Here is a 12738-nt window from a genome sequence, read left to right as displayed (position 1 = left end):
ATGGTTTTAAGAAGGTTCCCAAGGTTCATACATTCACTACCTGCTCATGTCTACTTTCCACACAACATGAACCCAGGCTCTGCTTTTGAGGGGTGTGGCATATTCTAGTGCTCAGACTCCATCCTTTGGTCTAATAAATAAAAGGTAGAATTTTCGGCATACGTCATCTGAGGGATCCAACTTTTCTGAGGGCAAAACCAGATTTTACTTCCTAAGGTCCTTGGGTTCTTGGAAGGGAAGTGAGGTTACAGGTGCCATAACTTGCCTGATAGTAAGAGAAAGAGGCCTCCTCTAGTTCTACCATCTTCTGAAAATAATCATGGGGGCTGGTGGTGGAGGGCGTGGAGGGACAGGTAAGAGCTTAAGAGGGTTGGGCTTTACTCCTGGAGCACAAGCTCATTGTTCTTTTGTGTAATCATTGTCCTCGCTGCCGCCCAATTAAAATAGTTCTTTAAATGGCCATTTCTCTTCATATCTACTCATGCTCTTAAGTTTTAAACATTTATCCCGATGACACACACAGACGAGGAAAGAGACCAGCCCACCACAGCCTCCAGCACATACTAACAAAGTCTGTCACCAGATCCACTTTTGAGGTCCACGTTGTCCTCTCTATCGATTTTAAGGAAAGGAGAGGCCCACAGCATTGCTCTTTGCATTGCATTATGGAAACCAGACAATGGGAGGGTGATGGCATCAAGTTCAAGGACAGCGATTTTCCATAATAAGCACCCAACACCTGCTTTAGATGGAATGGAACTGAACTTGGATTGCAAATGCCCGGGTTCTTCCTCTGGATAACCCACAGGTATTTTTCTGGGTGGTTAACCTGAAGGATCCACCTGTGGGTTTCTCTCCATTCCCTGTGCAAAGGTGCTGGGCCGGGAGAGCAGGTGGGCAGCTTAGGAGTCTAACCACAGGGAAGGAGACAAGCCTCCTGAGGCACACCAAGCTCCACCTCAGAGCAGTCTGCAGGAAGACCCAGTGACACCAGACAAGCAGCCACACACGGACACTCACTTTTGGTTTTGCTCTTGGCTTCAGTTGCTCTAACTTCTTAGCAGCAGCCTCAATGGATGCTGCAGCCCCCAGTAATTCTGTTTCTGCAATGACGGTTGGGTCTTCCGGATCCACCCACTCTGTTCCTAAAATCAGTCCAAAGAGGGTCATTCTTGGTAGCTGTGACCACAGGGCACTGGCTTCGCTACAAACAGTATCTGGATTGGCATGCAGGGAAGCTCCGTAAGCCTACCAGTGCCGTGGTGCTGAGCGATCATCTCTCCGGCTCTCACAGAGAGCGGCTGGGGTCAGGAGAGCTCCTGTGGGCTCCTGTTTCTCTAGGCAGTATGTGCACAGCCCCGGCACAGTCCTCAGTGAGAGTTTCAAAAATCGGGATCTCATGGTCCAAGGCCAGCTCGAGATTTACTCTAACTTCTCACTTAGAGCTCACGAATGCCAGTAACCATTTCTAAGAGACTGAAGACTTTGCCGACCTTCCAGATTTGCCCTTCTCTTCTCTGGGGACTCATGGAGAAGAGCCATTCACCTCAACTCAAACAAAGGGAAACTGAATTTCTCTGGTGAGGTGACTGCTTCTAATGCCACCGTGAAGGGGTGTGCAAACAATGTACCCAGACAGCATCATTTCCTAAACATGAAGTGTGTTATGCAAACGAGGAAAAAATATTCTGATGAAGGAAAACACAGATAAAAATAAATGGCGACACCCCTCAGAGAAGTGAGCAGTTCCAGAAGGACTATACCATTTTGGTAGAAGTACTTAATGCAAAGACTGGAAAAAAGCCTTGTTTCAGGAGGCTATAACCTCCTGAAACAAATAATTATAATTATTATTATAATTTTATTATTAAAATCTAACTCTACTCCCATTTGTTTAGGAAAAAAAAAAAAAAAAAAAAGTACCTCACTGTTTCCCTGGGGCCTGGGCTGGCTGTGCGGTTTCTCTGCTCAGTTCGCTGCACTGAGCCTGTACTCAGTTCGCTGTACTCGCTCGGCGCGAGAGTGCGGCCTACCTTTCATGGCTTCCGCGGCCTGGATGAGCTCAGTCACCGCACCGGCGACGCGCTTGGAGAAAGCAGCCAGCTGGTGCTTGAGTTCCGGGCTCGGTTTCTGAAGAATCTACGGATGAAGACAAACACGTAAGAAAGACAGTAGCCACTGCGAGAGAAAGTCCACTCTGACTGGCGGACAGAGTTGGAGAGCCTGGTTTTAAGTGGCAACTCTGTCACCAGGTGACTTCGGAATTTGAGGGAAAACACTTGAGGCTCACTGGCCTTCAGTTTCCTCACGTGAGAAATGAAAAGCTGGGAGCCAGGAGTTTCCTTAAGGTCCCTTCTGACATGTTTCCCTAAGATCACAAGTGAGATAAGGTCCTTATTGGTCCTTCATTTGCACTTTCACTCGTATACAAAAACGTATGTACACAAAAGTGACCCGCAGTGTAAGTATGGTCCAAGGGAACAGGAAAGCCTGAGGTTGCAAGTCAGTTGGTACCTGTGACAAAAAAATGCGGGACCAGTAAACATAGGAGACTCCGGTGGGGCCTTAGAGACAAAGTCCCCAAGACAGCAATAACCAACTGATCAAAGGGCTGTTCCTGAAGGAACATTCCATCTCCAGGGTTTTGACTGCAAGCTCTCCTGGGAGAGGTCCTGAGGATTTTCTTTCTTTCAGACTGGCTCAAAGGTTTTTAAAACTTCTTCTTTTTTGTTTTGTTTTTTTATGGTATTAAAAAAGATATTGGATATCCAACACCCACTCCAATTTATAGAATATCCTGTGAGGATTTCTTCTCAAATCACTCACAAATGGAACTAAGAAACTGGATGAGACCTCCACCACAAATTTATATTCAGACGTAGACCTTCCTGCTCCTTCCTAATTTTGAAATTCTTCTTCCAACGTTCTTTTTATGCATCTCTTTGCCATACTCCTCAGTGGTCATTTTCAGATTTAGAAATGCCAAAACACTCGGGAGGAAAGCACAACGGCTGTCTCTCTATGGACAATCCTGAAGTCTCTGAGTCAGGGACAAAGTCTGGACTTTGAGACAAACCTGTGATCACACTTGGCTTCACTTGCACCTGGTTTATGACATCAGGCAGATTACTGAGCCCCTCAGAACCCGTTCTCTCATCTGTAAAACTGGAATACTGCCCATCCTTCAGCACTGGCATAAAGATCAAATGGACTAACACACAAGAAGCATCCTGCGTGATGCCTGGAGCACAATAGGAATTCACTAAATATTATCCCCTTCTTGGTGTCCCATACCCTTTTTCACTAGGCTAGGGAGTACACTCTTTCTTAGGAGTCTGGAAAAGATGTCTTTTGGACCCAGAGCTAAAAGAACCAAGAAAAGCTTGGTTTAAAAAAAAAAAAAATCTGGGGTTGGGGTAGTTAATGGGATTATACTTGGACCAGCCCCAGGCATACCAGTGCATAGAAGACAGTATATTAAATGCTTGAACTGACTGGTCAAAGATTTTTGAACATCACTTTACTGTATCTATCCCTATCTTCCTTCCTCTTGCAATCTTTTCCATTTATATTTGCTACTGTTCTATGAATTCAGCTGCTCTGCTCTTACTTTCTCACCCTTGAACTTATATATAGCACTATGCAGATATTCAGAGCTCAGTATAGGGGCACCTGCCTGTCTTGGTTGGTGGAGCATGCGACTCTTGATCTCAGGGCTGTGGGTTCAAGCCCCACATTGGGTGTAGAAATTACTTAAAGATAAACTCTCTTGGAAATAAAAGCACTCAGTACAAACCTGTGAATGAGTGAACAAATGAACAGATGAGTAAAAACAGAACAACATGCTATCGGGAGAAGTCCTAATATGATGGCTTCATGGATCAGTTCCAGAACCACAAAAGAATCATGAAAGGTACAGGGAAGGGGTTAGGTGTCTTTTATTTTCTAATACAACCAGGGGAGACGCAGTTCAGTTAAGTGTAGGGTCAAACTATATTTGAAACCCTGGTCTAGTTACTTATCCTCTCTCTAAGCCTCAGTTTAAGGAAATTGCCTATTAAATAGGCATAGTAATAGTCCTTTTGTTACAGAGTGGTGGTAAGATTGTGTAAATTAATATGTAATTTAATATATAATCCCATCAGGGCTATTGAAGGAACTAGACTGATGTAGAGCCTGGGCATCAGGATTTTTAAAAGTCCCCCATGTGATTCTCATATACAGTTGTGAACCTATATTTGTCATGAACCACAGCTCCAGACTCAAATGGTGGCATTTGGCACCACTTAACTGTAAAAGGTTATACTATTTTTTTCTTTTTTTAGAAACAATGCATGCTGTAAGGCCACCAAGTGGATAATGGTTATGGCTCAGGATTTGAAATGCCAAATGGTCCATAGGCCTCGTTTTCTGGTTAGTTGGTTTATCCATTGGGGTCAGTAAGAATAAGCCAAGAATTAAAGGTATGATGGGAGACTCACAGTAAATGACGCACTGAATGTTCTCCCTTTAAGATAAAAAATATGGTAAGGATGTTTGGTCTCATACTTCTATCAATATTGTACTAAAATTTCTGGACAGTGAAACAGGGCAAGAAAAAAAAAAAAAACAGCAAGAAAATGGCACACAGAAAAGAAGAAGTAAAATAATTTTTGTTCCTAAGTAAAATCAATGTCTATGTGGAAAATCCTGAGCATCAGTAGAAAAAAGTTTCTAGAACTAATAAGTGAGTATAGCTAGGTTATAGGCTCTAAGGTCAATATACAAACATAAATTATTTTTTATATATAACAATAAAAATTGGGAGTTTTAAAGAAGCAGTGTCATTTATAACAGGATAAAAATTATGAAATTCCTAGTGTTAAACTGACAACAGATTTGAATGCTAAAAACTATAAACACTTTTGAAATTATTCAAAAAGACCTAAATAAATGGAGAGATATACCATATTCATGGATGAGAAGACTCTTCAGATGTCAATTATCCTCAAATCTCACCTACACTTCCAGTCAAAATTCCAACAAGCTTTTTAAAAAAAGATATTGACAAGATGATCCTAAAATATATATGAAGTGCAAAGCACTATAGAATGACTAAGACTATTTTAAAAAGAATGAAGTTGAAAGTCTTAAACTAATTGATTTTAAGACTCTCTATATAAAGTTGTAGTGGTAATCAAGATACTGTGATATTGGTACATAGATATATAGATCAATGAAGCAGAAAAGAGTCCAGAACTAGATTCACACATATGGTCAACTGATTTTTATTAAAAGAGCTAAGATGTGTTTACTTCAATGGGGACAGAATAATTTTTTTCAGCAAATGGTGATGGATTGGATAGCCATATGCAAGAATATGAACGTTGACCCTTCCCCCACACTATATGGATACATTAACTACAAATGGAGTATAAACCCAAATATAAGAATTAAAACTGTACAGAAGAAAACACAGGAAAATAATCTTAGTGATCTTGGATTGGGTAAGGATTCTCAGAGGCCAAAACATATAAATTATGGTTAAAAACTTCAAAAACCATGAATTTGGAAATTTATGCTTTAGAACTTTAGAAACACGATGTAAGTTAAAAAACCAGTCACAAAAGACCACACAAAGGCATTAGTGTTTGTGTAGGGCTTGGCCTGAAGGTAAGGGCAATGAATGACCGGTTAAAGCTAAAGATTTTTTTGGGGGGTGAGGAAATGTTCTAATATAATGTGATAGGTGCGTATCTCCATAAATACAGTAAAAGCCAGTTAATTTAACGAAGTGGGCAAATTCTGTCATATGCCAATTATAGCTCAAGAAGGCTGTTGAAAAGAGAATTAATCTGGCAAGCAAACAAAAGAACAACAGGAAGCTGGTGAAGGGTAGAAGAGTGTGCCACCCCAAAATATAACTTTTTGGTATAAGGATTATTTTGAGCTAATTTTTTGAGAAAGAGCAGATACAGGGGAAGCTCCAAAAAATGAGTATAAGTTACTTTTTTGAAAGGGAAATCTACATTAAAAAGCAAATGTTCATTTGTTAAGGGTGTCTCCCTCTTCCTGCTTGAAGAGAAGGTTGCTTCTCTATCACAAGAGAATTTATCAGTGGTGAGGGCACAGATTTAAATCTGAGTATCTGCCTTACCCTACTTTACTAAGCTTTTCCTGGTAACCAACCTCCCACCAGTGATCTCCCCTCAATCAATTACACACTTTTTTTTTTTTTTCTTGAGCTAAAGATGGTATTTAAGCTGGTGGTTCGGGCCACCTATACAGTTACTCATTTTTTTCTCCTGGATATCTGCCATGTATCCATGAGTTGTACAAGTTAATACATTTATTTTTCTCTTGTTAATCTGTCTTATTACACAAGGCAAGAACTCAGAAGGGTTAGGAGAAAATTATTTTTCCTCCCCTTACATTGGGATACGATCTTAAAACTAATTTGATAACCCGTGCAAACAGAAACATTCAATTCATGTTATATGTTTGGGATACAAGGTATATTTTGGTTTTCCTTTTATATTTTCTCAAGTCCTATCTGCTTTTTGTTTTCTCAACTCTCTGCAACACTGTTTTCTAATAACACACATTTGCCTCCCTCCCCAGACATTGTTATAAAAATGACATGGCAAAAAACACCCTAAGAGAAACTATTAAAAACAAAACACCAAAAGACTAGGGGCCCTTGGGTGGCTCAGTCAGTTAAGTGTTTGACTCTGATTTTGGCTCAGGTCATGATCTCAGGGTCATGGGATCAAGTCCCGTGTCAGGCACCACACTGCTTCATGCTAAGCTTGGAGCCTGCTTGAGAGTCTCTCCCTCTCCCCCTCCCCAACTCTGCTTGCATGTGTATGCTCTTTCTCTCAAAAAAAAAAAAAAAAAAAACCCATAAAAACAAAAACAAAAAAAACCCTAACAATTTATATCTAGAAAATGTAAAAAGTCCTAAAATTTCTGTAATAAGACAAAAATTAGGAAAAAGATCTGAACAGGCACTTCATCAAAAAAGACACAGAAAGCAAACAGGTGCATAAAAAAGATACTCAACCTTGTAAATTAAAGCCACAATGAGACACCACTATGTTCCCACTGGAATGGCTAAAATTAAAAGATGGATGATTTCGGGGCACCTGGGTGGCTCAGTGGGTTAAAGCCTCTGCCTTCGGCTCAGGTCATGATCCCAGGGTCCTGGGATCGAGCCCTACATCAGGCTCTCTGCTCAGCGGAGAGCCTGCTTCCTCCTCTCTCTCTGCCTGCCTCTCTGCCTACTTGTGATCTCTGTCAAATAAATAAGATTCTTAAAAAAAAAAAAAAGATGGATGATTTCAAGTGTTGACAAGGGTGTAGAGCAACTGGAACTCTAATATACTGCTGGAGGAAATGTAGAACAGTATAAGGACTTTAAAAAAGTTTCCTAAAAACCTAAAAAAAAAAAATGCATACCCTATTTTCAAATATTCCATATCCAGGTCTTCATCCAAGAGAAACAAACACATAGGGGCTCAAAGACTTGTATAGAGAATCATCTAGGCAGCTTTATTTGCAATAATCAAAATCTGGAAACGACCTAAATGTCCATCATTAGGTGAAGAGTTAAGTATGGCCTATCCATTTGATGGAATATTACTTAGCAATAAAATGGGACAAATTAGTGATACATAAAACACCATGGTTGGATCTGAAAATGTTGATGCTGAGTGACAGAAGCCAGAAAAAAGGCGTATGTGCTACATATTCCCTGTATCTAAACGTCTAGAAAATGCAAACATATCTATAGTAGCAAAAAGAAATTCTGGGGAGTAATGCACATGCCTGTTATTTTGATTGTGGTGATGCTTTCACAGATGTATTCAGAGATCAATATTCAGACTGCACACTTCAAATATATGTTAATTGTATGTTAGCTATGCTTCAATAAAGCTGGAAATGTTAGGGGTGTGGTGGGTAAATTCCCCTTACATCATCAAAGCAGAGTGATTAAAGACTTCTGTCTTTAAAAGAAGAGCTGGAGGGAGAGACAGAGAGAACCACTTGTGCACATACTCCAGCTCTGAGAAGGGGATAAGCCCTATGGTAAAATGTCTGATTCAGATAAAGCAAGAGGGAAGGAGTTCTCTTTTTATTCTGCCATGAATTCAACATGATTCCTAATAGCAGACAAGAGACAGAACCAAATTAAAGCTCTGCTGGTGGAGACGAGGTAATTTTAAGCCTGTCGAAGACCTCACATTGTGGTTTAACAGCGATATTGAACTGTGACTGCTGCAAAACCAACGTGCCTGCCTCTTGCCCTGAGAAATCCTCAGCCAATGGCAAACAAAGGGAGGCCAAAACTGCTCAGATGGGCACATCTAAAGCTTCAGAAAGCAGCTCCCTGGGCAGCAGGGGCAGGGCTCTGCCTAAATTGGATCCTGTTATTTGTGGACAGCTGACTGAATTCTCCGAAGGAAAGGGTTACCCAAGCAGGGGTTCTTGATTTGGTCTCTCAATTCCCAAAGGATACAGCCAGGCACTGGGGTCTGGGGACCCTCGTAACAGTATAAAGAACATTTTGTGTGCATGTGCTGCTGTTTCTTTGATGACAGTAGTGGGAGGCAGGAAATGAACTTTCAGCTCCAGGGGTCTGAGGAGGCTAAAATTACAATAGTGATTTGTGCTTAGAGAAAAAAGGAGGATGGGATTGATAACTGACACTAAATTATTCACTGATCTATTTTTTTAAAAATAAAGATCTGAACCAAATAGGCCAAAACATTAACAAAGTTAATTAATTACAGATGGTGGGCATGTGGATGCTGATACAGTTTTTTGTATTTTTAAGCCTTTTCTACAGTAAAACTGAAATATACAAATCAGCCAAAAAAAACCCTTTGGCCCAAGATATTTAAGCTGAACAAAGCAAAAGCATCATAATTTCCCTCACATCTTTATGTGCCTAAATTTAATAAAAGCAGCTCACTAAAGAAGCTCCCTGAACCTTCCTGTACCGCCTAAAAATGACCTCAATTTATTTCTGTAAAATTGCTAGACACTGTCTCCAAGCCTTAGTTTCTACCTTTTCTCTTTCTCCTTTTCTTTCTTTCTTTCTTTTTTTTTTTTAAAGATTTTATTTATTTATTTGACAGACAGAGATCACAAGTAGGCAGAGAGGCAGGCAGAAGGGGGTGAGGAAGCAGGCTCCCTGCTGAGCAGAGAGCCCGATGCGGGGCTCGATCCCAGGACCCTGAGATTATGACCTGAGTTGAAGGCAGAAGCCCAACGCACTGAGCCACCTAGGCGCCCCCCCTCCTTCTTTCTTTTTCAAAAGATTCTATCCATTTGACAGAGAGAGAGATCACAAGTAGGCAGAGAGGCAGGCAGAGAGAGGGGGGGAAGCAGGCTCCCTGCTGAGCAGAGAGCCCGATACAGGGCTTGACCCCAGGACCCTGAGACCATGACCTGAGCTACAACAGAGGCTTAACCCACTCAGCCACCCTGGTGCCCCTCTCTTTCTCCTTTTGTAAGAACTGGACAACAATCTAGCCTTTCTTCAGCTTCCAGGAATCTTATTAGCTCTCTTCGATTAATTCAAACAAGAGGTCACCTTTACAAGACATCCAAGGGGACTATCCTAAGATATCCCATTACAGTTTTTTTTTTTTAAGATTTTATTTATTTATTTGACAGAGAGAAATCACAAGTAGATGGAGAGGCAGGCAGAGAGAGAGAGAGAGGGAAGCAGGTTCCCTGCTGAGCAGAGAGCCCGATGCGGGACTCGATCTCAGGATCCCGAGATCATGACCTGAGCCGAAGGCAGCGGCTTAACCCACTGAGCCACCCAGGCGCCCCCCCCCCATTACAGTTTTGATTTAGTTGACTTTCTTTGCAGGATGGAGATGCTGTATCATCCTATTACTCATGGTCCTCCCATGAAGATGAGAGAATGAAGAGGCGAACAGGACAGGGTGTGTGTGTGTGTATCTGTGAAAAATCACTAGTTTTTTAAAAAACTGCTTCTTTATTCATCCCCCTCAAACAGCTCATCTTAGTATCTAAAATGAACACGAATTTCCATTTATGCATCTCCGTTTTCCCTATTTCTCGCTGGGTTCTCCACCAGTGCTGTGGCTCCTGGGCATAAATCGTTCTTACTCTTGGCCTCATGTTAGCCCAGATTTCTTCCCAGTCTGCCTGGGAGGAAGAATTAGGGCTACAACATGAGACATGAACTTAATCTCAGCTACAGGCCCGAGAAAACCACAAATGTCCACAGTGTGGGTGAAAAGAATGCCATCCCAGGGCTCCTGCAATTTTCAGTTATGAACTTGTATTTTTCCTTTGGTTATGAAAGTCTTCTGGAAAGGCTTGCTTTCTTGCTATATTCTTCTTAGAAAATAACCTTCAAAGAGGATGACCAGCTTTTTAAAGAGACAAAAATAAGTATACAAACACATAAATGTATGATGCTAATTCATTCCTATTTCCCTGGAAGTCAGAACCATCAGCACATGTCATCAAGAGGCAAAAACATCCTTGCAAAAGATGAGACAAATTCTGAATATTTTATGAAAATTTCAAATGCCATCCGCCTTTTCTTTCTATTACTGATTTTGTTTTAGCACTGGCTACCTTCACACCATGTATAGCTAAGGAGAAACGGGACAGGTTTCTCTTTCTACCAGGATTATGGGTCACAATGATGATGACTATGTAGAAAGACAAAAAGAAACTCAGATGGCAAGCTTTTAACGGACATGTCCACCGTCTAAGTTTGTAACACAGGAGCTTAAGAGTCCTGTTTCTCTTACAAATATAAGGTTTTCCTAACAGAAAACCAATCAGCTCATTGGAGCAGCCACCAGGAAAGGTCATCTGCTCTAAAGTGTAGCTGCTCTTGCCAGGCCCAGAAAAAGAAGGGAGTGGCTGCTTCCCGTCCTGTCAGCCTCTGGTCCCTGCAGTTAAACCTCCCCAATACACGTGATGGGGAGCTTCCACGCAGTGAGTTTCCTTCTTTCAGTTCGAGAAAAAAACTGATGATGATCCTTAGGACTGATGGCCGACAGAGTCATTCAGTTGCCATAAAGCTGGAGTCTTTGCACGTGTGCACTGGGAATGGCTCCTACGTCTTCCCTAATGTTCAGGGACGTGCTGGATCCCTTGGCCTCTCCTTGAGCAAAGAGGCCAACCACTCAACCACCTCTCCTGGATTCCCTGTCTCCTTTTGCTCGCCCAAACAAGGTGGGCATGCAGAGGAGAGGTGGGAGAAGTACTTTGGCGAATGTGGCCCCTGGTTCCCAGGCAGCGGCAAATGGTCTTAGATTGACCTGAGGTCAGGGAGAGGATCCTATGAAGGTTCCACTTTGCTTCCCTGTTGGGGAAGCTTTCTGAGCACTGGCTCCTGGCCCTCCTCATGAGGGCAGAATGCCTCTCCCAGATAGATGTCATCTTGTTGCTGGAGAGCGAAATGGGAGTCTTTGACTCCATCGAACAACCTAAAGGCTGTTGCCTTCTTTTTATCCAGGCTTGTGGATCTGCCAGATATGCAGCTGCAGGGGGACCCCTCTGCAGGGACTGTCCTCTTAAATGGCCCATCAAGGGCCAAGAGGGAGAGCGCCAACCTGAGGGCTGCGTGGGCAGCGTCTGGACCCACGGGCACCAGGTAAGTTAGCCGCTCTGCACAGGTCCTGGCGTGGGGCTGGAAGAAACACGGTTCACCCGAGGAACGGAGCTAGGGAATGGGGCAAAATGAGGACCCCCTTCTCCGAATGAAGAAGAAAATCCCAGTATCCCTTCCCTTCCAACAAATGAGTAAGAAAAAAGTGTGCGAGACAGAAAGCAGGACAGGAAGTGGGCAGCGTGTGGGCAGAATAAAAAGAAGTGTGTGCAGCAAACATGAGTGCAGCCACAGAGCCCAGGGCTCCTTGACTGTTTAACACCTCAAAACTCAAGTCAAGGATCAGAGAGTGGTCACGTGGCTCTTTATGTGACAGAGCTGGGATCTGGATGCAAAGCTTTGATAAGTGGTAAGCCTACCACTGTTTCTTCTGTAACTTCTCATTTTCAGACAGAACAAGGTTCTATGTGATTAAGACTACTGTCCCATCAAGGAAAAAAAAAAAAAAAAAAAAAACTCTTTTGGAGGCCTTGCTGGCTTCATTTTCCTGCTAAGCATGCTCACAGACTGAATGCTTTAACTGTGTTCCAACACAGAAAGCGGGTTTGGCTGGAGAGGCTCGGGCATGTGAACAATGACCAGCCAAGATGTTCTCTTCCTGGCCCTCACGCAGTCAGGCTCCCAGCAAGAGTTCAGGCTCGGACACTCAATGTTAGTAACCCCAGACTGCCTCCTCACACAGAGGATATGCCTGCACATGGACCACGCTTAACCTGGGTGAAGAATTAAAGTCCTGACCCCTTAACTGATCTAAAATGCTTAATATCAGAAGGTAATTAAAATGTTTTAAAATTTAAATTCAATTTAATTAACATATAGCGTATTATGAGTCTCAGGGATTTAGACGCTAGTGACTCATCAGTTGCATAGAACACCCAGTGCTTATTCCATCCAAGTGCCCTCCTTAATGCCCATCACCCAGTCACAGCACTCCCCACCCACCTCCTCTCCAGCAACCCTCAGACTGTTCCCTATAGTTAAGAGCCTTTCATGGTTTGCCTCCCTCTCGGTCTTATTTTATTTTTCCTTCCCTTCAAAGGTAATTTAATTTTAAGGTTGGCAGCAAAATGCTAGAACGAACACGGGGCTGG

The 12738-nt window shown here is 42.4% G+C and overlaps 1 protein-coding gene across 5 annotated transcripts in view; it reads right to left on the bottom strand.

Moving 5' to 3' along the window:
* TLN2 (talin 2) overlaps positions 1 to 12738 on the bottom strand; it is a 423915-nt gene that overhangs the window by 21580 nt on the left and 389597 nt on the right. For 4 of the 5 annotated variants that reach the window (XM_004758776.3, XM_045067453.1, XM_045067451.1 and 1 more), the window contains 2 exons: positions 2034 to 2139; positions 1021 to 1145 (listed from right to left, as the gene is read on the bottom strand). In XM_004758776.3, coding sequence (XP_004758833.1) covers positions 1021 to 1145; positions 2034 to 2139 — 231 coding nt within the window. The remainder of the gene's footprint in view (positions 1 to 1020; positions 1146 to 2033; positions 2140 to 12738) is intronic. The other variant, XR_006602771.1, reaches the window with a different exon arrangement.

The sequence above is a fragment of the Mustela putorius genome, unplaced genomic scaffold (genome assembly GCF_011764305.1).
Source record: "Mustela putorius furo isolate JIRA1106 unplaced genomic scaffold, ASM1176430v1.1 tig00003896_pilon_pilon_pilon, whole genome shotgun sequence".
Lineage (NCBI taxonomy): Eukaryota > Metazoa > Chordata > Mammalia > Carnivora > Mustelidae > Mustela > Mustela putorius.
Note: the sequence above shows the minus strand (reverse complement) of the source record. Positions and strands in the feature narration are given on the sequence as shown.